The sequence below is a fragment of the Macrotis lagotis genome, chromosome 2 (assembly GCF_037893015.1).
Source record: "Macrotis lagotis isolate mMagLag1 chromosome 2, bilby.v1.9.chrom.fasta, whole genome shotgun sequence".
In the NCBI taxonomy this organism is placed as follows: domain Eukaryota; kingdom Metazoa; phylum Chordata; class Mammalia; order Peramelemorphia; family Peramelidae; genus Macrotis; species Macrotis lagotis.
The window spans coordinates 198,744,327-198,770,556 of NC_133659.1; the positions used below are offsets into that span (position 1 = coordinate 198,744,327).

At 38.1% G+C, this 26,230-nt stretch overlaps 1 protein-coding gene across 4 annotated transcripts in view; it reads right to left on the reverse strand.

The window, feature by feature from the left end:
* Positions 1-758: 758 nt before the first annotated feature.
* The window catches only part of KANSL1 (KAT8 regulatory NSL complex subunit 1), a 200,560-nt gene continuing 175,088 nt past the window's right edge, over positions 759-26,230 (reverse strand). For 3 of the 4 annotated variants that reach the window (XM_074224393.1, XM_074224395.1, XM_074224394.1), the window contains exons 6-16: positions 24,978-25,087; positions 24,418-24,613; positions 19,423-19,600; positions 13,610-13,792; positions 11,769-11,954; positions 11,253-11,410; positions 5,437-5,558; positions 5,063-5,120; positions 4,679-4,791; positions 2,766-3,018; positions 759-2,478 (exon numbers count right to left, since the gene is read on the reverse strand). In XM_074224393.1, the coding sequence (XP_074080494.1) occupies positions 2,251-2,478; positions 2,766-3,018; positions 4,679-4,791; positions 5,063-5,120; positions 5,437-5,558; positions 11,253-11,410; positions 11,769-11,954; positions 13,610-13,792; positions 19,423-19,600; positions 24,418-24,613; positions 24,978-25,087 (1,785 nt within the window). In that variant the 3' untranslated portion in view covers positions 759-2,250. The remainder of the gene's footprint in view (positions 2,479-2,765; positions 3,019-4,678; positions 4,792-5,062; positions 5,121-5,436; positions 5,559-11,252; positions 11,411-11,768; positions 11,955-13,609; positions 13,793-19,422; positions 19,601-24,417; positions 24,614-24,977; positions 25,088-26,230) is intronic. The other variant, XM_074224396.1, reaches the window with a different exon arrangement.

Sequence of the window (26,230 nt, forward strand, 5' to 3'; positions counted from 1 at the left end):
CCCTCAACTTTTACAAAATGCTTTCCTCACAAATCTAAGATAGGTAGATGGTATAATTACCAAAGCCCCAATTATAGAGAGGAAGTGGTAACCAGAACTGAGGTAAAGCTGAGGAAGTCTTTCCATTACACAACCCTCGCTGAGTCTCCATAATAAATTCAGTTCATATTTATGGCTTATTAAATTCTTTATATCATATCACTACTACCACTTTACTGGTGCAAAACTGTCTCAGAGGAATTGCTAACTTGTTTAGGGGCTGCTGCCGGTCAATAGTGTTAGGGATCTGAACCCATGGCCTCCCCAATCAGCATCCAACCAGTGTTTTTTACACTGTAGCCCCTTACTCATTTGGTATGTGCCTATGTATGTACAGTTACTCTCTCCTTAGTACCCCCCCGCCCAGGCAAGAGCAAGAAATACCTCTTGGAAAAATACTGACCTCGGGGCCCTTTTATCCACCAGGGTAGAAACTGTACATTTTAGTAATGGATCCTCTGCTGAATATTTTTCCCCAAGTTGCCTTTGGGAAAAGCCTAGACTATTGGAGTAGTCATATTCCTGGGAAACCTCTCTGGCTGTATTCACTGACACTAGCTTGCGATAGAGAGAAATGAACCCTGAGGTCCTTCGGAACCTGAACTTCAGTGCAGCTCTCCCTGTACTTGGCCATGACTGGCTCCTGGAGTTGGCTGCTCTGGTCAGCCAGAGAACGCAGTAAAAATCCTGTTCACCAAGAAAGAATCCAGAAAAAAACATCCAGTAACTTTTTTTTTAATTTTTTTCCCTTTTTTTTTGCTTTTTTTTGGGAAGCACTGTTCTGTGCTCTGTGAACAGAATCAAGACATTAACAAAGATCAGCTTCTCTGAAGAAAAGCATTTCTATAGAACAAAGACAGCTACAGATTCTGCTGCCATTACACAGCTCAAAGCAAGAAAAGAAAATATTTACAAAATACAAGGTGGGGACTTTTTTTTCCATTTTTGTGGGTTTTTTTTTTACAATGCTAAAAGGGTTATTCAGAATTTTCAACCTTATAAATAGAAGAAGCACTTATGCATAGGGATATGGTGCATTATTGGTTTTTAAAGAAACAATGACAAACCCTTTAACTAGCAAACAGAAAAAAGTCACTAATGTTGAAAATTGTGAAAAAACCCCAACCATTAAGCAGTTCATCTACTATTTTTATACGATTACAAAATGGCCAAAAAAAAAGTTATGTCCTTTGTTTTTTTTCCTCTTTTTGGTGATGTAATTATACATGAGACAGGCACAAGGCTTAAGGAAAAAGATGGGGGGGGTGTTTGATGGAGGGAGGAAAAGACTAGGACAATCCACAGGCAAGGGCCTAAGGGAAGGGTATGAAAGGGCCTAGTTGAGACAGACTAAGGATAACTTAGACATGAAGGAAATTTATTTAAGTGATCATCTGAGAGAAAGTTAGAATGACTCTAAACTGATGCTTCATTTTCAAACCCTCCTGGTTGGCTGGTTGGGGAATGGTAATATAGGATAAACCTAAACCCTGCCTTGTAACACAAGACAAAGTGAGAAATGTGTACTCAATGTTTTTGTTGTGTGTGCACAGTGGAGCTCATGAGAGAAGAGGTGAGGACTGGGGGAAGGAAATTGGGCAGCAGGGTTGCTATAGTTAAGAAGTCAAAATAAAGGTGACTAAAACCAGATGGTTCCTCCACCACAGAAAAGGGAAGCTCAGTCTGCTTGCAGACTGACTCTCAAGCAAGCCCCTCACTAGTCCTAGTGGGAGCCAGTGCTCAACAGAAGTCCTCCACTGCCCCTGCGCACATCAGAACTCTGAGGCCTCGATTCCAGGTGACAAAAAAGGGAAACACCTGATGCTTTGTCACCTTGGAAGAACATATTTTACTTAACTTAAGGAAAAATAAACCTGAAAGTTCAGTGAATCAGAGGGGCTGGCTGGGAAGCATGCTAGAACCAGGCGGAATGGGGAGTTAAGAATGGGAGGGGTCTTACCCAGAATTTTTATTTGCCAACCAGAGGAATAGTCCATTTAGGTGTGCCACAAGACAACATGGAAACCAAAAAAGAAAAGGGGAAAAAAGGGAGGCCAAGGGGGAAAGACCAAAACAGTTTCTAAACTCCTTAAATTCACTAAAAACTGTGAAAATTTTCGGCATATGATGTTTGAATATCAAACACAGATTTCTGAAGCTTTAATGCCAAGTTAGTGAGTTCGTTCAGTTGGACTCTCAAACTCCACACGTTCATCTGTGGGTCGGGCGTTGCACTGTGGCCGAGGCTGACAGCTGCCTGCTCTTGAAACTACCAAGAGAAGGAGAAGTGGGGGCACTGTCTGGCTCCCGGCCTCCCTTCCCACCTGGGGTACGCCGCGTACAACGGGCCGCCCGCTCCTGGGGATCCAGTTGGTCTTCACACTCCGCCTGGGGGCTGTGAGCCAGGGGGAAGCTACGCCGTTCCCAAGGTTGGACAGTCTGCAGGGTAAAAACAGTGGTGTCATTACCCTTACTCTGCCCTCTTTCTCCACCCTTTCCCAGTGTTCTGGTCCATGATTTATATAACATGGCCAGGGAAGAGAAGTGGGATGAGGGAATCCACTTGACCTACATAGTAACCCTCTGGACAAACAACTTTTCCAACACCAGGGTTCCAGAATTTATCCAAGGGTTTAAAAGAACAGGGCACAGGAAAGGCACAGTCATCAAAACGGCCCAATCCTCTAAAATAAACACCAGCACATGGAGAAGCTTAAGTCACTCACCTGTTCATCCAGTCCCAACTCTGGGGTGGAACAGCGGGTATCCTCAATAGACAGATGTCGTAGGTTCTCGCGGGCTATAGGAGTGAGGGAGGCAGAAAGCAGGTCTGGGCTGATGGGACTGCGAGGGGACTGACTGTGGGAAAACTCTGAAGTTAAGTGGCTATTGCTGATATCAGGAGAAGCAGGCTGTGGGGTGGATGAGTTGGCATTGCCCAGTTGTGGGGTTGTCCGGCCATCTGATGACCTATAGGACCTGCATCAAAGAATCCAAACCAGAAAGTCAGAGGAAGTTCATGAGGCAGTATTGCCAACCAATGCTGTAATACAAGTAGCATATGACTCTCTATCTATTTCTACAACTCTCCCCATAGTGGCCCAGTCTGAGAAGACTGACTATATTCAAAGTATTCCTTGTGAATAATACAAAACTACAGATAGTAGACAAAGAAGTTTTCTGCTTCTCTCTCTCACACACACACACACACACACAGTCTAGTAAATTCATACAAATGGATACAAAGAGAAACCTAAGTAGTGTATGACCAAGGAAAAAAATATTAGAGCCCTATATTAATTAAGAACTTTTCCTAGTTTGAAACTTGAGGACTCTTGCTCCTAAAACACTGGAAGTAGAGAGAAAATATAGAAGGGATTACTTGAAACAAGAATACAAGACTAAATCTGCTAAATGTGGATTTGGTCAGGCACTGTAGCTTAGAATAGCAGTGGGACTTGGAACTGATGAAAAAGGTTCGAATTCTGTGACTCTTGCCAAATCATTAATACTTCAAACCCATTTTCATTCTCTATAAATTGAACACAAAAATCACAAAGAATGTTTACTTCATAGTGTTGTTAAGGGGGTTATATGAAAATGTGAAACTTGGTTCAAATGGACATTCTCAAGAACAATCCAAGATTTGAGGCAATGCACATTGCCAAAACTCCACTAGATTTACTGGAGATGGTAAAACACAACCTGAAAGGAAACTATAAGAGGGTGGTTGTATAGTTCACTGAATCAAAATCACCACTACTTCACTAAAAGTAGGGACTCTAGATGTCCAACCAATTGCCATCATAAGCTTTAGAATAAGGGTTAAATGAACTTGGACCTGGAATGACACTATAGGAATATTGTATCAAACCCCAGGGGTCATCTATAAACTATCAAGTTCACATTCAGAACCAGGGTCTTTCCAGAGGTTGAAGCCTTTCTCACACTCTGTACTGCTAGAGCCTTCTTTAAAGATTCTCTAAACACTGCTAAGTTCATATTCATTTGTTATGCCTCAGATCAGAATATGAGTTCCCTGAGAGCAGAGGCTGCTTCTGCCTTTCTCTATACGCCAGGTGCTTAGGCACAGTACCTAATATATATAGTAAAAGCTTAATAAATGACTGCAAATCTAGTGTTCATATAAACATTAACTATGAATATTGTCATCATTATTCTACACCACAGGGATCCCCCTCTCAAAACATTTGATAGCTCACATTCCCTTCAAAGTCACTCTGTTCCTACACACTACAGTAGAATAAAACCTTTACAAAAATGATAACACACACAATATGTCATTCCACTTTGAATATCTGAACTACAAGTCCCTGCAAACTCGAGGGGGGTTTTTCAGTATCTAAATTGGCCCCTGGTTCCAGTAGAGGATGGCACGTGAGGAATAGATTACCTCATGTTCAATAAGCAATTTCTCCACAACAATTCTATGAAGCAGTAATTGAAGTACTATGATATCTTCTTAAAGATATGTTGCCTCCTCAAACTGATGACCAGTTTACCATGTGTCACAGTCATATAAGTGTTGTGATAGGGTAGGCTTACAGAATAGAGAAGTTGATGCTAATTATTTATTCTCCACTCCCCAAATTGATGCCAGTTGTCCAGATAGCCCTACCTGCTACCTCGCCGCTGAGGAGGCACACTTGTGGTCCACAACCACCTCGCTCGCTCCATCTCCTCACACTTGGCATGTAGGGCTGCAAAAGCAGCATCAGAGAGATCTTCAATCTGTAAGGGAGACAGGTCATTGGAAAAGTGGCCCCCCCCAAGAGACCAAATGATATGGAACAAGTCTAGGTTCCCTTATATTATATCTGGACAGATAAATGGCAGCAGAAAGAGGGAGGAAGGGAAGGAAAAAGAGAACAACAGATTGATTGATAGGGAGAAGGAGAAGGATGAAGAAAGAGCACAGTGATTGGAGTAGAGAGAAGAGCTGTGGAACTCAAAATCATTTGTGACATTGAGGGTTCAATGATGGTAACTGTCCATGCCTTACCTCCTCATTTTCCTCATCAGGATTTCCCTTCAGAGACTGAAGATCTACCTCCCGCCAGCTGCAAAATATTGGAGGAAAGAAATAAATATGTAAAATGTCCTTCAAATTATAGAGGGGGGAACTAGTAAAAGAGACCATGCATAGGTGTGGGCACATGACCCAGATATAAACCTAAGTAAACACCTGCGCTCTGCAGTTATGTGGAAAATCACTTGACCACTAGAGGGCCACCAAGAGATATATATTTTCACCCACCCTGTCTACTTCTACTCAAGTAATTAAGGATGGACCTGGAAAACTGTTTCCCTTTCCTAAGTTAGAGTTTCAAGTTGGCTTGATGAGGACCACCAGACTAAGCAGGAACAGGGGAGTACCTGGGTGTAAGGATCTCTTTGTACTGCAGTTTTTCTACACGGGTTGTTGCAGCAACAGACATTGGGATCACAATGTTGTTAATGTCAAATGAACTTTCTCCCCGCCTCCTCCTTACAGGTTGCTGCAAGGCAAAAAAAACAAAAAAACAAAACAAACAAAAAAATAAACCAAGTTTAACATGGAGGCAAAAATTTTGCAGACATCAAACCATCTGTGAATGGCTTAATAAAATTTGTGATTCAATTGATCATGAGATGTTCAACTAGATTACCTATCCTAGTTACAGAAGTCCTTTAGGCTAGTGTTGACTCTCTTTTTCATCCCAAGTAATCTCTTATGTAAAATTCCCCCCCACCCCTCAGACTAGGAAGTCGATCATTAGTGGCACTGCATAAACATCTTAATTTGCTGCTATTCTGTTTTTCTCTTTTCCAACACCTGCCTCCCACAATAATTTTTCAGTATCAATGATGGCACCCAGAGCTCAATCTATCTAGGTCTTCTCATGGATGGACACAACTGAACAGATCCTCAGATAGCAAGTGCTATGGAGGGCACATTCCCTGGGGATTCTGGGTTCTTTAGTCATTGGCTTGCCAATTCACCATCCTCCCAACCCTTTTGATGGTTACCATTTATAATAGTTGGGGATCTCTGGTTCAGATCACAACTAGCAGAATTTAGATGAATAATCCCTTTTTTAAGAAAGCTAAAAAGATTCAACATCCAACCAATAAAAGTTTCCAGGGACCAGAAAAACAAGAAGAATGTGCACTAGCTGGGAAGTCTAAGGAGTAAAGGAAGAAGGCAAATGCTTCCCCTTTAACAGAAAGAGAACGTTTAATTGGGCTTGCTGCCCAGATGCCCCCAGGAAGGCAGGTGGCAAATACTCTGGTCCTGGAGCAGACTGGAAAATGAACAGTAAGCTGTCAGAGGCCAAAGGGAAACAGTGGGATGACAAACATGCTGCCATGGTGACCACACAACTGCAATCAAACTCAAAACACTAGGGGAGTGGTATCCTGAACTTAGGATAAAGACACTATGAGGAAAGTGATTGTTTCTGCATTGTAACTTGAACAGTAATTTGTTTTAGTCAGCATTTTAAGAAATCATAAAAGACATGTGGGGACCATCAACAGATAAAGATCTCAATGGCTACACATTTTGCCCTGCGCTCTGCTACTCTGTGGCCATAATCCATTAAACTGTACTCTTCACCTGCTTACCTCTTTAATTCCTAAATGGGAAATTTTAATTTAACTCACATTTATAAGAACCATCATAACAAGTAAATAGAAATGTTTGTAAAGTGCTTGTAAATCATGCCAAGAAAGATCCTGGCTAAGGGTCACTGAAGAAAACTATTTCTGATCTACTCAAAAGTAGATTTGTCATGTTTTAGAAAAAACATGTATTTGATTATACCATATATGTATCCCCCAAAACCTAAAGAGCTTTAAAAAAAAAATCGTCTCCCTTTATTCTTATGACTTGACTCACATAAACACCAAACATTTCTTAATGTTCAAGGAACAGAAAAAAGAATCTTCACTACATATGGCTTTTTTTACTTTAAAAGTGTATTTCAAATTTAACAAGGTACATTTCCAATACTACTGTGCTTTATCTATATTCCTTTCCAAAATTTCTTCTTTCTTTTGTGAATTCTTAACAGTAGAAGGATCAAGCAGTGTCAACTAATCAAACACAGGATGAACATTTTTATCAAAAGATAAAATAATCATAAAAATTTTTATGTCAATTGATACATCTGATCCGAATATAAAAATGATTCCCTGATGCTCTCTTCCTTCTTTTCTTTTGGCATCAAGATGGATCTCTCGTCCCAAAGTTCTCCCTTATTTTACAAATAAATCATACAAGTTATCACATTAAAAGTAAGACAAAACAAAAACACACCTCTTTACCAAGAGGTGCAAAACATTACTCAGTCTTTTATAAATGAGACTGATCACTGCATTGATTAGAATTATTAAGTTTTTCATAATTATTTTCCTTTATACTACTGTAGTCAAATAAGTTGTTCTCCTGGTTACACTCTTACAAGTTCTACCCAGGTTTCTCTAAATCCCCTTCCAGTCTTATATCACACTAATATTCCATTACACTCACATACCATAATTTGCTACATAATTTAATGCACATGGCTTCATCTCTTTGAGCTATAGATCTAGTCAGCTAATAGGCTTTGTTTGTTAACTTTTGAGATATAATTCCAAATTGCTTCACAGAAAATTTCAATCAATGACTAATAAGACATTATGTGTTTGTCCTCCCATAGTCCCTCCAAAAATTATCAATTTCCTTTTTTATTATCACTATTTGATGCCTATTCTTTCTAGAGGGGATAGTCATTTGAGTGCAATACTTAAGATTAGGAAGCCTATTTGATGGATGTGAGCTGCAATTTCAGAGAATGCTTTTTAAACGTCTCTTTTACCATTAGTGAAATCAATAATCACCAGAGCAGAGGTGTTAAACCCTGGTCAAACACTTTTTAACCAGATTTAAATCTACCGAGAGATAATTAACAAAGTAAAAATATAACATAGATAATATAAATTTGAGGCGTTTAAAGTCATTAGGGAACCATTTCTTTTTCACAGTTTGATACCACAACATATTTACTACTCTTCTAGGAATCTAGAATCTTAAAATGTTTGCCTACCCCAATGATGCCAGTACTCTAAAAGGGAGAAGTATAAGAAGCCAAGGTAAGAGACCTAAGTAAAAGTGGATCCATAAATGTGTCTCATAATTACCTTTTCTTCCTAAAGAATACTTTTACCCACCCTGGTACCCCCATTTCCTCCATAAATGCTTTGTTCCAAAAGTTCTCTGTCAAAATGAAGACTAATCAGAGGGTTGCAAACCTAAATAACTGAGGAATCACCTAACGTCCATTCATTCCACCACCCCCCTCCAAAAATAGAACTGGCAAAGACAATAAAAACAGGAACATTTATGTTGGAGGGACTGTGAGAAAATAGGTACACTAAAAACACAATGTTTATAGAGCTTGAAATCTGTGAACCATTTTGGAATTAGCAATTATGCAGTACTCCAAGGTTACTGACAGCAAGGAAAAAAAACACAATCCATCTATACAACACTAGTGATAGCAATACTATTTGCATTAGTAAAAAGAATTTGTTTGCTTGGTTTTTTTGCCCTGTGATTATAGGAAGCAGATGAACAAATTACTGGATATGGGTAGAAGAGATTATTGTGCTGCAAAGAATGAGGACTATAAAGAATTAAAAGAAATATGGAAAGATGTATAATGATGATGAGAGAAGAAATCAGAGATGAAAGAATATCCATATTCACCCATGACTACATCAAGACAATATTAAATGTGTAATAAACTCAGGTCAAACATAATAAATAAGGTTGATACTAATCAAAAGCACCTTTTAAACTGTTCCTGTGGGGGCAGCTAGGTGGCGCAGTGGATAAAGCAACAGCCTTGGAGTTAGGAGTACCTGGGTTCAAATCCGGTCTCAGACACTTAATAATTACCTAGCTGTGTGGCCTTGGGCAAGTCACTTAACCCCATTTGCCTTGCAAAAACCTAAACTGTTCCTGTATAATGGATTTTGTGGGGGATTCACTGGTGAATTTATTTGGATTTAGCTGCCAGGGTAAAATAAAATTTACAAATGAGAATAGTTTTCAGTCCTATAAGCAAGCACTCCTTTGGAGGAAAACAATGATGGGATCTGTATGTTATGAGCTGTAGGGGGCAACTAGGTGGCGCAGTAGATTCAGGAGTACCTGAGTTCAAATCTGGCCTCAGATACTTCATAATTACCACTTAACCCCATTGCTTGGGGGGGGGGGGGGGGGGATATTTTGTTCCTTAGAATTAACATGTTAACCTTCCCAAAGGGTAAAATGAATAGGAAAGGGACAAGGTTACTCCCAGGTCATAAGAATTCTACTCAGTTCTCAGGCGATGTTTCTTGTTCCAGCCTCAGGTGGGTACTGCATTTAGTGACTGCTAAACTCTCACACAAAGTACACACAGTCAAGATCAGTCTTTTGGGGGAGAGGGGAGAGAGAACAATACCAGTAGGGCAGAAGGTGCGGGTCTCTCAGATGTCCCATCAAAGATTTGTTGAAGAGAGAACCTCACCTCTGGGAGAGGAAAGTTGGAGAATTGATCAAATAGAAATGTTTGGCTCTAAAAAGTCAAATACCTGATAGAAGATGTTTGCTGCAATATGTGGTTGCCACAAAACACTGTCCTGAAACAGTGCTACAGTCACAGATAGTGCTCCGAGTCCTTAAATGTTAACCAATCCCATTCTCTCTTCTTAAAGAAGAGACTGAGGCCCAGAAAATTTATGTTATTTGCTTAAGGCCACAGTAGTGAATGGCAGAACAAGAATTAAAACTAGGTCCTATGTAATAAGATTCTATATTTAGGACCCCTTCTTCTGCAGGTACCACACAGGTTCTCCAACACTGAGACAAGAGTATTGGGCTTGAAGTTCTCTTATTTTATTCAAATTTAAGATCCTGAAATTATCTCCTCATCTCACTTCATTTGCAACTATTCAAGTATCTCCTATCTATCAATAGCATTCAAAGAACAATTCAGAGGATCATGAATTTTGAGCTGGAAGGAACTTCAGTGTTTAAGCCCAACTGCTCATTTGAGTTCCTTTATTTTATAAGGGAAAAAAATCTTTAAAAGAGTTTTAGCAGCAATGGTAGAATTTGAATTCTGGTCTTTCTGATCACCATCAGCACTCTTATCTACTGTTATCACCTATAGATGCCTATAAAAACCTTTCCACATAGGGTTTTAGGGACAGGGAATGGAAGGAATATGTGATTTTTTTTGAGATGGGGTACTCCCAGGTTAAGGAACTCCCTTTAACCAATACAAAGTGGCGCTTTCTTTACAGTTAGCATCTCCAGGTCACATATTCACAACAGATCAGGTACAACTTGAACCCAAGTGTGACTTAAACCTGACTTTTGAGTTATATTCTATCCACTATAATGTGCTTTTGCCTCTTCAGATAACAATATATATTAAGTGCTTAAATCTTAACAACCCTGTTAGAGAACAACACTTTTCATATTTTAGATTACAAAACTGAGGCTCAGAAAGTTTTATAGACTTGTTCTTCATCAAACAACTAGTATTAGAGTTATTATCAATAGTGTTAAGTAAAAAAATTAGTGCGCTCATCTATTCTTTCAAAATCTAGAAAATTACTAATTAAGTCCTGATTTAGCTTCTAAAAACCTATCATTCTCCAAATGGGAAAAAAAAAACTCCTTTGGTTAAAATTCAGGATCAGTGAGGCCAAGTTTAATCCCTACAATGGTCAATTTCAATCTGTTCCCTCCTAGTAAGCCCAAGCCATCTTGCAATCTGAGGTCAAGAAAGCTAGTCAGTAAGACAATGTAGATGGATTGCTTAACACAAACCCTTTCCCACAAATAAATATACAGTTACAAAAAGAGATCCTATTGACAGTGTATCAGAAGCAGCAACTAATATACCCCCCAAAAAGTATATTATTGTGTTCTTCAAATCTCTTAGCATAATTTATCTTTATCACCTATGCTGCTGAAATCTGCAAAAAAGGTTGTCTGGGGACAGCTAGGTGGTCCAGAGCACCCACCCAAAAGTCAGAAGGACCTGAGTTCAAATCTGGTTTCAGATACTTAATATTTACTTAGCTGTGTGACCTTGGGCAAGTCATTTAACCCCATTGTCTTGCAAAAAAAAAAAAAAAGATGTCTGGTTATATCCAAACCAAATACTTACAGACGTGGTAACTGTGCCCTGTGAACTTGAGTTGGTGGGCACAGAGCCATCTGATGAGGTGGAAGAGGAGAGCTGTCGTACCAAGGGGCTGGGTGGTGGGTGGTGGGTGACAGCTGTCAAATAGCTTGAATTGCCTACATCTGTATGATGTTTCAGCACTGCAGTGATTAACAGAAAAGAAAGAGAAACATAAATGGTTATATTATCTTAAGCAATTGTACTTTTGGTTCAAATTGGACATACTAGTGAAATGCATCTAATACAAAAAAGCTTTCTAAGCCTAGAAGAGTAAAGAGGCAAAAGCAAACCAGGTTGGTGGGAGGTGGGTGGCTAGGAGGTGGTTGCTATAGCAGTAGAAGCAGTAGGCTTCCCACTACTTTGTTGCCTCCCTGGAACCTGAAGGACAAAGATGATGGGGAGAGGGACAGGGAATTGAGAGAAGCCCAGGTGGCCTCAGAAAGCCCTGAGCAGACACAGGTGCAGGTACAGGTGCCAGGCCTGGCCCTGGCTGCCTACCTTCACTTCTCTCAGATGAATGGTCTCGCAATCGCATTTTGCTCTGGTTTGGGTCATGCACAGGTGGAGGGTTGAGCAAGCGCTCTGCTTTGGGCGCTGTAACTCGCTCTGCCATGGACACAGTCATTACATCATCTAAGTGCTGCCTGTGGGTCTTGTCAGGCCGAGTTTGGTGATGGGAGAGCTCTAAAGAGGGGAACAGAAAAAGAGCTATGGAATGTCTTCTTCCTCTCTTTCTGGATGAGGAAAAGTATCTAAAGATGCTGAGCTCTTGTATCAACTCTGCACTAACTCTAAACCCCCAGACCAGGAAACCATTGGGGGGAGGGGGTGGCGCAGGGATTCTACTAGCTAGTGATAGGTGAGCAGGTCTAATGTCACTGCTGGGTAATGACTCAGTACTCAGTTTCAAACTTAAACTTACATACTCTCATTGTGCCTTTACTCAATTTAATAAACATTAATTAAGCACCTACGTACACACACAGAAAGGTAGTTTAGCTTAGTAGAGAGTCAGTCATGGAGTCAGTCTCTCTAAGTCCTGCCTTTGGCACATCCTTGATGGAGAAATTGAGCAAGTTAGTCACTCAATGACCCAGGCTATTCTCAAAGACTATAAGATTCAGAATGGTGGCTAATCTGCATTGGTAGAGGGAGCTTTCTCATCAGGAAAAATTTTCTACATGGATGTAATCAAAGATCTGAAACAAAAAAAAAGAGGTACACCAACTCATAGTGTTAGATGCTGGGATACAAAGACAAGTCTCTATTCTTAAGAAGCTTACATTCTAAGGCTAGGGGAGGAAAAAAAGGAAAAATACAGACATGATGAAATGTGATTAAAAAGTCAGAACATGAAGAGCAAAAGAAATAGTTCAAAGTGCTTTGTAAATTTTGCTTTCAGGTAGAAATTGGGGGGAATACAAGGGATGGCTTCAAAGAAATAGGTAACATCTTAACTGGGTCATGGAAGGACAGAAGGACCTCAACAGGCCAGGGGTGGAGCAGGAAGAACCCATTCTAGGTCAGCATAAGCTACAAGCAGATACTTGAAAGAGTCTGATAAGAATGAAAGAGACATTGAGGAGTCTAGCTGCACAAAGTATATGACAGAGGACAAGTCAGGCAAAATAAACCTGGATGCAGATCATGGAGACCATTGAATGCCAGGATAAGGAGTTTAGACTTTAGATTAAGAGCAATCAATAAACATTTCTGAAGACTTATCAGCAGCAAATTAAGATTATTAAAGGAGAAGTAGGATGAAAGAAAAGGGAGAGACTGAAAGCAGAGAGATCACTTAGCAGATTATTACACTAAGCTAGACAAGTGCTATGGGGGGTTTCAATTAGGTTTGCTGGTAAGAAAAGAAGGAACAGATGTAGAACTAACAAGATCTGGCAACTGACTGGATACAGTGGTTAAAGGAGAGAAGAGTAAAAGATAACTTGGGATTTATGAGCATGGGGGAATAGGAGTCTGACTGTACCATCAGCAGCAATGAATCTGAAGGAAAGGGACAGTTCAAATAATTATTAACTACTGGCTGCTCTAAAAGCAACATGGGTCATGGTGTCTTCCACAGGTCTCTCCCCCAAATGCAACAGTATTCTGAAGAATGACAGCTCATTTCCCCCAAATTCAGAGTCAGAATGGATGGATTTCCCATTGAGTTTTAAGTACCTCTCAGTCATTATGTATTTCAAACAAGGCATGCTGTCATATTGAAGACTGGAGAGTATTTGGGAGTTGAATTCCCAAAAACAGACAAATATCAGACATCCTAATAGACATGCACACACCTTATTACACCTGCCACCCTCTCCCTCCCCAACACTTACTGGCTGCTGCTAGAAAGGAGTTGACCAACTTGTGCCTATCTTTACGAACAGGGTCAGGAAGGTTGCCCGGCATGGGTGCTCTGTGCTTGAGAGAAAGCTTTTTGGGAGGTTTGATTTTCTCAAAGGGCTTGTTCTGCCACTGAGATTTCAGCATACTCTGGAAGTGCAGGCTTGTGGGAACATCTACAAGAGATACAAAACAACAGTGTAGATTGGTTAAGAAATATGTATCCTCATCCTTATCCCCTTGGTAACTCTCCTAATATTAAATGAGTTTTCTCCATTTGTATTCACAGCTTTCCAAAAGTGTTTGTGAATAAGGGCCTTGTCTTATTTCTATTTCTTCTCTAGCCTAAAAATAAGCAGAGTACATTTTTAAAAAGTATATTCAAATATTATTGAACTCATTATTCTACTACTCATAAGCAGGTCATTCAATAAGTCACAATTTTATAAAGGGCTTAAACTTTTCTCCTCTTTCATCTTACATCTATATACAAAACTCCAGGCCTCTTAACTTGACCCTCCACTGGTAATTCTTTCCCTAAGGGAACTTTCTCTTGCTAAAATATAATAATGGTTGACAGGACTAACAAATCCTGACCAGTGAAGGTGGAAAAAGTTCAGATGCTGTTAGGAAGGCTCTTTACACAGCCTCTTGATTCTTAGCAACAATCCAAATAATCTCCCTGGCAGGTCCCAAATTCCATCAATGAGAATCTATATATCACAGAGCTTTCCTCAAAGGATTTCATGGCCTCCATTATCTGACCAACCTAGACTACTAAAATTCATGAACTTCAGGAAAATTTTAAAATGTGAGCATTTTATTATTTATATATTTTGACCAAGACTATGAACAATTTGATGATGACTTTCTCTAAGTCCCTGTTTCTAGGAAGGAATTTCAGATTATGACTGTATTGGGACTTACAATTTTTAAGTGAGAAAAACAATTTTAAACAAATCTTTACTTTGTAATGAACATTTAACAATGTTGTTACCTCAATCACTTTACTCAATAAACCCAAATGCCATATTTTTTTCTAAAAGTCAAGACCCCTCAGGGGACCCTAATTTATGATTAGGAAAGACAAGGAGTAAATTGATATGAATTTAAAAACACACTAATTAATGGGTAAAAGGAAATATCATGCTACCTGAAAAGTTTATAGAGGAAATTCATGATATCAACAATACAAGGAGAAAGGCAAATATTATACTACTGAACACTTGGGAAACTCTTAAGTTGTTCCCCAAACACCATTCAACATTTGTACTAGAACAGAAGAATCAATGAACCTATAAAGCACTTCACTTCCTGGAGTAGGCAATACTGAGCCTAGAGTTCTACTCAAACCTGGTTCTTGGCCAGAGGGCTAGGACCCAGACCAAGCAAGGTAAGATAGTGCTCGATTTACTAGCTCACACTTTCTGAAAGCAAATATTTTCCTGATAAGAGTCCTGGGAGCTAAGTTATAAGCAAGTGAACTTCTGATTTCACTGGAGAAGGGAATTCTTCAGAAATGAATTTTCTCCATCGGTAAAGACTTACACTTGCCATTTAATTCCAAGACTGACAGATTTTCCTAAGGGTTCTGGCATACAAGTGCCTTGCCTGGAGTCACTCCTGTATGTTAGACTTAGTTTATCTTGACTTCAAAGTCAGCTTTCTATCTTCTATACCACAATGCCTCTGTGATATGGATAGAACACAGACAAGGTAATGTGCCTAAAATCACATAGTTATTAATATGTACAGTATTAGAGCTGGGATAAAAGCCCACATTGTCAGATGCCAAATCCAGTATTCCTCTCCCCTCCAATAATAAAACATGGTAAATTTATTACCTAATACATTGTTTTGTTGAACTTACTGCTGAACAGCAAATACTACTTCAGTTGATTTTCATAACCAGCCTACAAAAAAGATCTATCCAAACTAATTTCACTGTCTGGCTGAATGAAAACAATTTTAAGTATCCTGGTATTTTAAAAACCTGTCTTACGGGGGGGGGGGGGGGGGGGGGGGGGGGGGGATCTTCTGATCAAGAAAAAGTATTTAAATGCAGGCTTTTAACATTGTGGTCAACTACAAAGTCTAAGTAGAAAATTACTAAAATTACTTTAAACATTTCCCTTCAATGCTCCTCTTATGACTCCTCATCATATCCTCAAGCATGATTATGATTATTAAGCAACATTCAATTCTCCTTCCACTGATACTTTATTTAGATGGCTTAATCTGAGAAAAATGTACAATTATTCCACCACAAATAGGTAAAATTGCATGCAATTCTTTGACCAGCAGGTGGCAATCTGATCAAGCATTTAAGCTCCTGCTTTGAAGTTCATTCTTTTCACCAAAGTTATTACATCATCTGCATTTCCAGTTAAAGATTAACTGGACCTAATCAAGCAAGCTAACAAAGAGACAAAGCACCTCCCACATCTGTACCAAACGGTTATTATACACTCATCACCAATACCATCACCACTATAGGCACCAAGGAATTTCTCAAAACTCTTTGGTCCCTCCTAAGCTTTATACCAAGGCCTAGAGCCTTAAAGAAGGCCTCTATCTGGCAAAATGGAAGTAGCATGATTAAAAAACAAAACAAGAACACACCACAACTCTACTCATAGTGTCAAGCGGCTATAGTAAAAATCAGAAACTATCGATCAAAAAGAATGGAATGCAGCAGTAAAGAAAGTAGCTAAGTAAAATTCACTACTCTCCCTATATCTTTTAAAAACTACAAAACTGGACAAAAATTAGAAAAATAACTGGATTGTGCATGTACAACAGGAATGTAGCATTTATCCCTTTCATGACATCAAAGACTGAGAAACCTGTAACTTAACAAATGTGTATGTCCCTTTCTGACTTGCCAACTAAAAAAAATCTGGGATTAAGTTCAAATAAGTAACTTCATCTCCCTCTGAACCTGCTTCCCTATCTGTAAAATATTAATGAAAATCCTTTACCTATCTCATATCATTGTTATAAAGAAAACACATAAGAGGTATCTTAGTGGCAAAATGAAAGAAGGACTGGGGCTTGGAGTCAGGAAGATGTGAGTTCAAATATCGCCTCAAAAACTGGGAAACCCTAAGTATGTCATTTAAACTGTACACCTCACGTTCTTCTCTGTAAAATAAGTATAACAATAGAACCTACTTTACAAAGTTGTTGCAAGTTTGCTTTGTACACTTTAAGTACATATAAATGTAACTAAAGTTTCAAATTATAAAGTTATAATTATTATTAATTCTAGCTCTGAGGAAGAAGAGACTGTATAGTGATTAACGGCAGCTTCCAATATATTCCCAAAATTAGTTTATTCTGAATTGATTGGCACAAAGAAAGCATTTTCTCACAGAAATAATGTGGTTCAGAATGATTTAGGTTCTCACACCATTTCCCAAGCCTATTTATTTAGGGTAACAAATAAATCTCTTACTACTACAGTTCCAGAAGAGGGGGGTGATTGTTGTGGAGGAAACGTTGTATTGTTATAGCTTTGTGCTTGCCATTTTGGGAGCAAGGAGAATCTGTAGAAACAGCAACAGCACTGCATAGGCAAGAAGTCTTGAGGCCGAGTATGTCTCTGGAATGGTCCAAGGTAATAATGGATGCAAAAACTGCCTGAGAAAAGAATGTTCTTACCGCTATCAATTGAAGGTCATCTGAAGTATGAGTTTTGTCCTTTATGTGAGCAAAACTTATAGGCACTTCATCATGAGTTTTTATTTAAAAGACCACCAAAAATCCCCAGCAATAATATATATAACACGATTTTTTTCTCCTGAAAGCTCCCATAGAAGTTAGTAGATGAGCTCTAAAGTCCCTCCTTATCTCTGTGCCTTTATTCACACTTCAAGGTCATGCTGTCTGTAGTGGTGGTGGTTGCTGTTATTTTTTTGGGTCCCAATTTGTGATTTCATCCAAATAAGGAATGTTTTCCAATGACGCAGAATAAAGAATGAATCCTCTGTAATTTGAGTCTTTGTGACAGATTATGTAACTGGCCCATGGTCTCACGGCTAGTAAGGATCAGCTACAGGACTGGAACCCAGGTCTCCCTATCACAAAAGTCAGTTTTCACTTCACTATGCCAGAATGCTCCATGGCTGTAGAAAAAAGGGTAAGATTTTTCCTGGAATAGGAAGAATAGATTTCTTTTATGAATGTGGCCTGGAAAGGGATACTTCTACTACTACTCTGTAGTAGCTTCAGTTCAATAATGATCACAGTCAGATGACCATAAAAATTTCTTAACACATATTAGATGCTCATAACAATGTCTATGAGCAATGACCCTAAAGATATATTCTAGTGGCAGCTAGGTGGTGCAGTGGATAGAGCACTGGCCCTGGAGTAAGGAGGACCTGAGTTCAAATCATCCAGCCTCAGACACTTAATAATTACCTATCTGTGTGGCCTTGGGCAAGCCACTTAACCCCATTGCCTTGCAAAAAAGCAAAAAAAAAAAAAAAACAACCCAAAAAAAAGATATATTCTAGAATAGGACAGGGAGAGATGACTAGAATCACTGGCAGACTGATGTACATTTGGCTTAAACCCTAAAAACCCAAGAGAGAACTACTCATTTATAGCAAAGATAAAAATATGCTTAATACTTTTCACCAATAAATTCTAAGACTTATTTGTTATTTCTGGTCCAAAATCTCATAATCTAAGTTTCTAATAAATCCTAAACTTTTTACCTCTTCTACCAAAAGTTATGTGGTAGGAGGAAATCTTAGAACCACGACTTTCCACAGTCAAAATTAGTCTTGGGCAGTAAACCACAAGGAGCTGTGAGTTTCAAGGGTCCAGAGAAGAAAGCAAGTAAAGAAGTAAGAAGGCAAAAAGTTGATGGGCTACTTAATCTGAAGAAGATGAGATTTAGGATAGGGAGCTGGACAAAAATCACTATAGATGTTTTTAGAATGCATCAGGCTATCACAAAGAAGAAGCAACTTATTTTGTGAGTCCATAAGACTGGATTTATTCTTGGTTTAAAAAACACCTCAACTGTTATGGAAGAGCAGGCCTCATGAAACAGTAGCATTCCCTTCACTCTAAGTGTTTAAAAGCAGAGGATAGATGACCATATTTCCTCCTGGGGAGGTTAGTCCAAATCAAAGATTCCATGATCTCTTCAGGAATTCAATGAAGAAAGTCATTCTCTGTGCCTTTGGAAACTGAAACTCTGCCAAATCTGAAAGGTATTCTAAGCCTCTGCAGCAGAGCAGACCTTGGCTATTTTTAGGCATAGCTCCGACAAACAAAAGCAAGTCAGTGATGCCTCAATCTCAGAGAAAATGCAAATAGTTGTCTTATGTTGCTGTCTTATGTTTCATCTTAAATGGGATATCCCTCACTTTTCTTTTCATAGGACTATTCACCTACCAGACTATTTTTTAACACTCCCTATTAACTGTTGATTTCCATGACTGATTAATCTTAACGTTGACTTTTTAAATATGCTAATAGTTTAAAGTATAAGCCAAGTCAGACTTCTCTCTACAACATTTACAAGGAAGCACTAGGCTCATGTTTCCCTAGAGCCCTATACAACACTCAATTATTCCAGTCCTATGGTTCTTTTACTTATATCTGGGGTGTGTGTGTGTGTGTGTATAGTTTCTTACTGTCTTGAGCATATTTTAGAGAAAACTCTTTTATTGAACAGCTAAAACTGTGTACCAGTAATGCTTGAATTTTATCCAAGTATAAGAAAATTCCCTCCCCTCCCCTGAAGTCAACTTGAGTTCTAGTTCTGATAGCTGAAAACTCAACTTACCATCTGGGAATGCTAATACAGGATGAACACAGGAATCCAACTGGGAGAGGCGTTCCAAAAGGGGAGCTTCATACTGGATCTCAGGAGGCATCGTAGTACTGCCACTACTTGAACCACCACAGAGTACACAGGAAACATTCACATCACAGCTGCTTCGTATTGTGTTGCTTCTGTGAACCTGCAAAAGGGGCAAATAACACTCTGAGCAGTTGGATCCTAGTAGTAAACCCAGATATTCATGCATTGCACTTTATTTCTCTATGGTTGTGGGAAGAGATAGTGAAGTAATTCCAGAACTCCTAACATATCAACTACTAGCAGTTGGCACCAGCAATCAGGGCACCACAGATTTCCAAAAACATCTTGACAATAAAATATAAGTATTCTTTCTGCTATAGCAGGCTATCATCCTATATGAAATCATGTAGTGACACTTCCTGTCCCCCCTTTCCTTCTCCTACTTATGGGAGGTCCTGGAAAGATTACTTGGGGGTTTACAAGTCTCAAATCAGGCTGGCTCTTCCTTAATTGACCAACAATGGGCTCAGGCTAAATTCACTTGGTTATTGTTTTGGCCCTGACTGGTTCAGAGTGAATTCAAACAGCAATTGTTTCTGTTTTGGCCAGAAACCCACCCTGTGGATCTTTCCCTTCCAGATTGATTATTTTTCTTTTGATGAAGCAAAAGAGGTTCCTTGTGACTTTTCTTTATCACTTGCCTTAATCACTGAGATATCCGAGGGTCTTACCCTCTCAACGATTCCCCTCCCCCCTTTTCTGGTACGTGATCATTTTTGGACTCTCTGCCTCATCTCTCTCTTACCTAACCCTCAATTACTGAAAGAGCATTTGCCTCAGCCAAACTATGACCTGGGAAAGACCTAGCTTTAAAAAGCTGCAGTCTCAGACTACATACAGTGTCACCTCCAGTCATCCCAATCCATCCCAATCTGGTCCCTGACTCAGATGGTTCCAGAGGAGAAAGTGAGGCTGGTGATTTTACACAGCATCCCCTCACTTAAATCCAATTTACATGCATGTTATGACATCACCTCTCTAAAGTCAAGGTCCTCCTTCAGAATGAAAGACAAACAATTGGGAGCCTAGTATTTATTCTGTGTAGTTATTATAGATCAGAACAATACTAGCAATTTTGTCATGCAATTTCCTTATCATTTTGTATTCTCATTTAAGATCAAATTCCAAATTTAGAGAGGAATTTCTTTACTTTCTGGTCCAAGAAGATCCTAGATAAATTTTCTTACAACAAAGTGGCATAAATACAGAATGTTATTAAATTGCTATGAACAAGTTTCACTGACTGCTTTATCACAGTTTTCTTCTATCTCACTGGTAGCTGATAGCATTAGGGGTTGTGTTAAATTAAATCAGAAGACTTGGGTTGAAATTTTGTCTTTGCCACATCTTACCAGGGCAGGGCAGTTCCCATTCTTTCTCAGTTTCATTTTCCTCATTTCAAGGCTAAATGAAAGGATAATATAAATACTATACATGATGAACTTGAGAGTAAAGATAATGGAAGCCAAAAAAAAAAAAAAAAAAAAACTTTAACAGCTATGAAGAGAAAATAGAGTGTAAACTAGTGTGACAATAATGGAAATGGCACTTATAATTCTTGATTCAAATAACCCTGAGAGGTACAGTTGTGATGGCAAAAAACATGTTGACTGATTTGAATTGGAAGCAACAGAGGGAAAATAGAGATAAGACTATTTAAAAGTAGAAGGAGATCACTTTGAAGTCTAAAAGATATAAGGAAAATATTGTCAGTAACAGAAACTACAAAGTAGACACATGTTTTAGAGTGAGGAGAGGGGGTGCTACAGAGTTAGAATATTAACATAACAAGTTTAAAAACAATTGATCACAACCAAAGAGGTATGTATGTCACCATTAAATCATGCTTCCACTGTGATAAGACTATATAAAATCCTTAAAATGTAAAATGAAAGGAGTACCAATACAGGTTACCAAATTCTGGTCTTTAAAAGACCTTCATCCTGGTCTGAAAAATAGAAAATTAACAGTTTTAAAAAGTAAGTTTTCGTTTCATCTATATTCAAAGTTTTTGACTGGAATTTTGGTGCTTTTCCCTAAGTTTTACATTTAAAATTCCATTTCCTATGTGTTTGATTATCAAAACCTGAAGAATTTCCTAGTTATGAGATTGGTTTCAATAATAGTCCTTGAAGTCATACCTGGCACCTTGTCATTTAAATTAGAGAATTAATATTGGGTTAGCTAAGCAGATTCTTTCTATTTTGTCTCTACATTCTTAATAATTGCGTTTTTGGGGAGCTCCACACTCCTCCTTAGACACACTCAAAAGACCTGGAATGCTTCTGTGAAGAGCCCAGGAATTTAAAAAAAACTTCTCTGAAAACAGAATTCTAATTAACCATCTCTTCAAAATTCTTGACTTCATAATATCCTTGATGTAAGGTCAAATGGTGAAAAAGGAGGACAGAAAAGGGAAGCAGGGGTGGAAGCAAGAACTGATTATGGAAGAGAATATGGTTTGGCATCAAACTTTAGGAGAGTAAAAGAACATCATTAAGACATCTGAGAGAAGTACCCTGGAGAGTTCCAAGTGAAAAGAAACTAAAGTTGAAAGTAAAAAAACTGAGTCAAGGAAGGCCAGAAGCTACACCAGTATTGGTTTGGGGTAGGAAAATTAGTTTATATGAGTCTGGTCTACATTTGAGGTAACTTTGCCTCCTTGATTTGGTAAGACTTAGAGAAAGATACACAGGTAAGACAGAAGACCTGAGATTTTCATGAACAAATTCTTGGCTCTCCAGAACACTTGCCTTATCCCAAAAAAGCAGATACTAGGTTCTTATATGCAGAATATGAGTCCTTGAATACTTTCAAAGAATGTCTCTCTCAGGATTTTAATTAATTAGATTTCACCAACTATCAATAATAATTCTAGTGCTTCCATAGCATCACACTTAATTGTCCTTCTACAAAAATGTAATAAATTAAAATCACTCCTTAAGAATAAAAATAGAAGATAAATCACTTCAGAAGTTTGCCCAATTGCTTAACAAAAAGTATTAGCGAAACCAATCGTCCAGCTAAATTTTAAACTATAAATGACAAGATTTACTAATAATCTTAAGATTTGGGTAGCTAATAGGACAAAGAAAATCATTTTCTCCCAGAAGGGATAACACACTACCTTACTGCAGAAGATTCACACTTAAAGCAACTATCATACAACTTAAGCTAAATAAGTGCAACCTGAACCAAAAATAATGATATAGCCTAACACCTGCCTTTTATTATTGAAAGGTCTAAAAGGCAATGAGATCCATCATTAATATAAAAAAGACAACACCCTAATCACATCAAATTCAAACACTAATACAAGCAAGTATTCAAAGACACAACACATCTTTCTTTCCCCCATCAAAGCTAGCTCTCTACTAATTTCCATATTTTATTAATGATACCATATTTTCAAATTTGGTGCTACTTTTGCTCTCTCACATACATTAAGTCACAAACATCTCTGTACTTCTTACTTTGAATGTCTGCAATCAGGTGCCTTTCTTTATACTGCTGCTCCTGGTACCTGATATGTCCACACTAAATAATTCCCAGTCTCTCCCTGCTCTGAGTACATCCCAAACCAGATTAAAATATAATTAGGTAATGTTTAACAATATAAACAAAAATACAATAAAATGTTAGTATGTTGTTTTTCTAAGACATTATAAATTCAGAGATCCCTATTTAAGCATAACACTATTGATTTTCATAAAATACTACTTTTATGTTGTTTCCCTTATTCAGAAACACTAAATGATTCCAAAGGGCCCAAGGGACAGTCAAAGTTCTTTAGACTAGCTACTGCTTTATTCCTCTTTGGATGACTTTTAGTACCTACCAGTGTTTCTTACATATAGCAGGCTTTTAAAAGGAATCAATTTAAAGAATTTAAACATAACATAAAAGCACATACCTAAGCAAGTCCTAGTCAAAACCAGCTTCCTCACTATCCTTGGCCTATACTTGGCCTTTTTTAACCACTGTGAAAATTTTGCTTTGGGGATAAGGAGACACGGAAATTTCCTATGCTAATCCTAATTGTCTTCACACCAGAAATTTCAGAATTCCATAGCTTATGAAGTGAAACATCACAATAAAAATGCCCTTCCTCCAAAAAAAACATACTCCAAGTCCAGCTTATGTACATGCATACAACTGTACTAAGGACAATAAGAATGATTCTGATTGATTTCCCCATATTTGACATTAATGTGTTAACTGTTTTTAAGTAGTTATTCATTAATTTGTTTTACCCTTCTTAATTATTCTCTTAGAAAATAGCTTAGATTTTGGAGGTTTTGTCCCAGGGTGAAAAGGTGAGAAAACTGCTGAATTTTCTTCATTTCTTTTATTCCTTTTATTCTTTTTATCTTCTCCATCTGAAAATCAACTAAGAAAAATCAAATCTCTTCTAGATCTTTCTTTTTTCTTTTAAGTTTCTTTAAAAGGTTAAGAATAGAAATTATGAAAAATAGAAAATAATGTTGTTTCAAGAACAAAACAAAATCACCAAAATAATCAAATGTGGTTAATAGTTTGAACTTCCTTCATTATTGTTTTTATAAGCTCTACTAGAAAAGTGTTTTAATAACCTTTCAAATTTCCTAACTCCTATAGTTCAGAATTTTACATCTTTATTAATATTAAACAATTTCTGTCGCTACCTTTTTAATAACAGATTCATTTCTAAATCTGAGGAAACACCCCTAATCCAGAAAAGGAGATGCCATCTATCAATAAAAAGAAAACCTCAGGGGCACATTCATTTTCCATTTCTTATATTAGGATACATATCTATTCCTCCTAATTCTTACTGAAAAGTTTAAGATGCCCCACGTTAGTGCAGCAGCTGATACTCCTACCTTACTGAGAACACTCTCCACCCAGGGCAGGAAATCAAGACATACCAGTACTGACCTTCTTGGAGAGGGGCACAATGCTGTTGGGCCGAACAAGTCTCCGTTTCTTACAACTCAGTACAGGACGGGTCCGGGCTGCTCCACATGGACCATCGGCAGAAGCAGAAACCAGATTCAACCGTTGCTTTTTATGAAGTAGTTCCTCAGCATCAGAACCATCTCCTGGAGTATGGTCTGCCAAACTAGACTGGAGTCTAGACATTTCAAAATATTCTTTTTTAGCAAAAAAAGACAGTTTATTCATTTCATATTACCCCAAACAACCATGTCTTCATTACAGAACACCACTATTTGGTCACTATGACCATAACTAACCAGGATGAAGATTTAATTCTACCCACTTTCCATATTGCAGATAGGGATTTTCTGCCAGTAATAGGAACCACAATGTCTGAAAGTGGACAGCATGCAAAATACACACAACCCAACCTTCAGCTTGTGTCCCTGCCCAGGATTATTCTGAAAGTAGGCTATGGCCTGTTGTGAACCAACATTATTAAATTAAGTTTACTGAAAAGATAAATTTCCTTTTTGGTGTGTAAACATATTTAAACTTACGGATTAATAACTCCATTGATTGGTCTCACTATTCCACATGGTTTAGTAGAAAAAGCCTCTGAAGTATTGGTGGCACCAAAATTTTCCAGTGGCTGAGATATGGAATCAATCTGCAGAAAAAGGAAAAGAGTGAGTATCACCATTCACTTAGTAATCTTCCTACAGTAAATTAAGTAAATCATTACAATTGAGGCAGTTAGAAATTCTAAGATGTTCAGATCACAGAAATTAGGAATACAGAAAATAAAAGTTTCAAAAACAAAATTTGAAGACATTTAAACTGCCTATAAAAAGAGTCATAACTCAAGAAAGTCATAGAACAACTACCTGGCATAAAAATCAAGTTTAACGTTGCAATAATAAACTAATTTTGAGTCTCAAAAGAAGAGTTCTGAAATTGAGTTAACATCTCACTTCTTAATACATTAATATCGTGTATGTATTAAGAATAGAGAAAAGAGGCATCCACTGATGTAGCATCTTAAGAGGGAAAAATCAATTTTGAGGTGATTTTTAACTTTATTGAGTCTTTAGCACTTGACAGAATATGGAAAAGATTTGAATTATATTGAATCCTCTCTATGCAGATGACTTTCAAATGTCCTTCTCCACTTTCTCTCTCAGATTAATTCTGTCAAGTGCAAATAACTTCCATTTAAACATTCCTACCTAGCTGCCCCATCATCTCTTCAAACTCACTACATCCCAAAATAAACACTTCAAATATTCTTCCAAAATCATGGTACCAGTCACCAAGGCTCAAAAATTCAAAACCATTCTACCCTCTTCTCCATCTCTCTTCCTTAGTTTTCAAATCCCATCAGATGCCAACTTCTACCAGTGCCACCTCCTGAAAACTATCTACTTTCTACTTCCATGCAAATACCTACTACAATATCTTCCACCTGGTCTTAGTTCTTCCAATTATTTGTCTTTTCAATATATCTTTCATATAGCTGTTAAAGTAACCTGCCACTGAGGGTCTGATCACATTACTAAAAAACCCACAAAGGCTTCAATCACCTAATGGGAAACTACAAACATCTTACACTTTTCCAAGCCTCTTGACATTCAGGCTGCATCATCACCACCATGTCTTTTCTGATTAGCACTCTACATCTAGCCCAATGAATGTTTTCCAATTTCATTTTGCTCTTCAGACCCAAGGACTTTAAAATTTTACTGTGGTTACCCCTCAATCTTCAATAATTGACAGTCTTCCTCTCCAAAGTTTAGATCAGATGCCCTCTCAT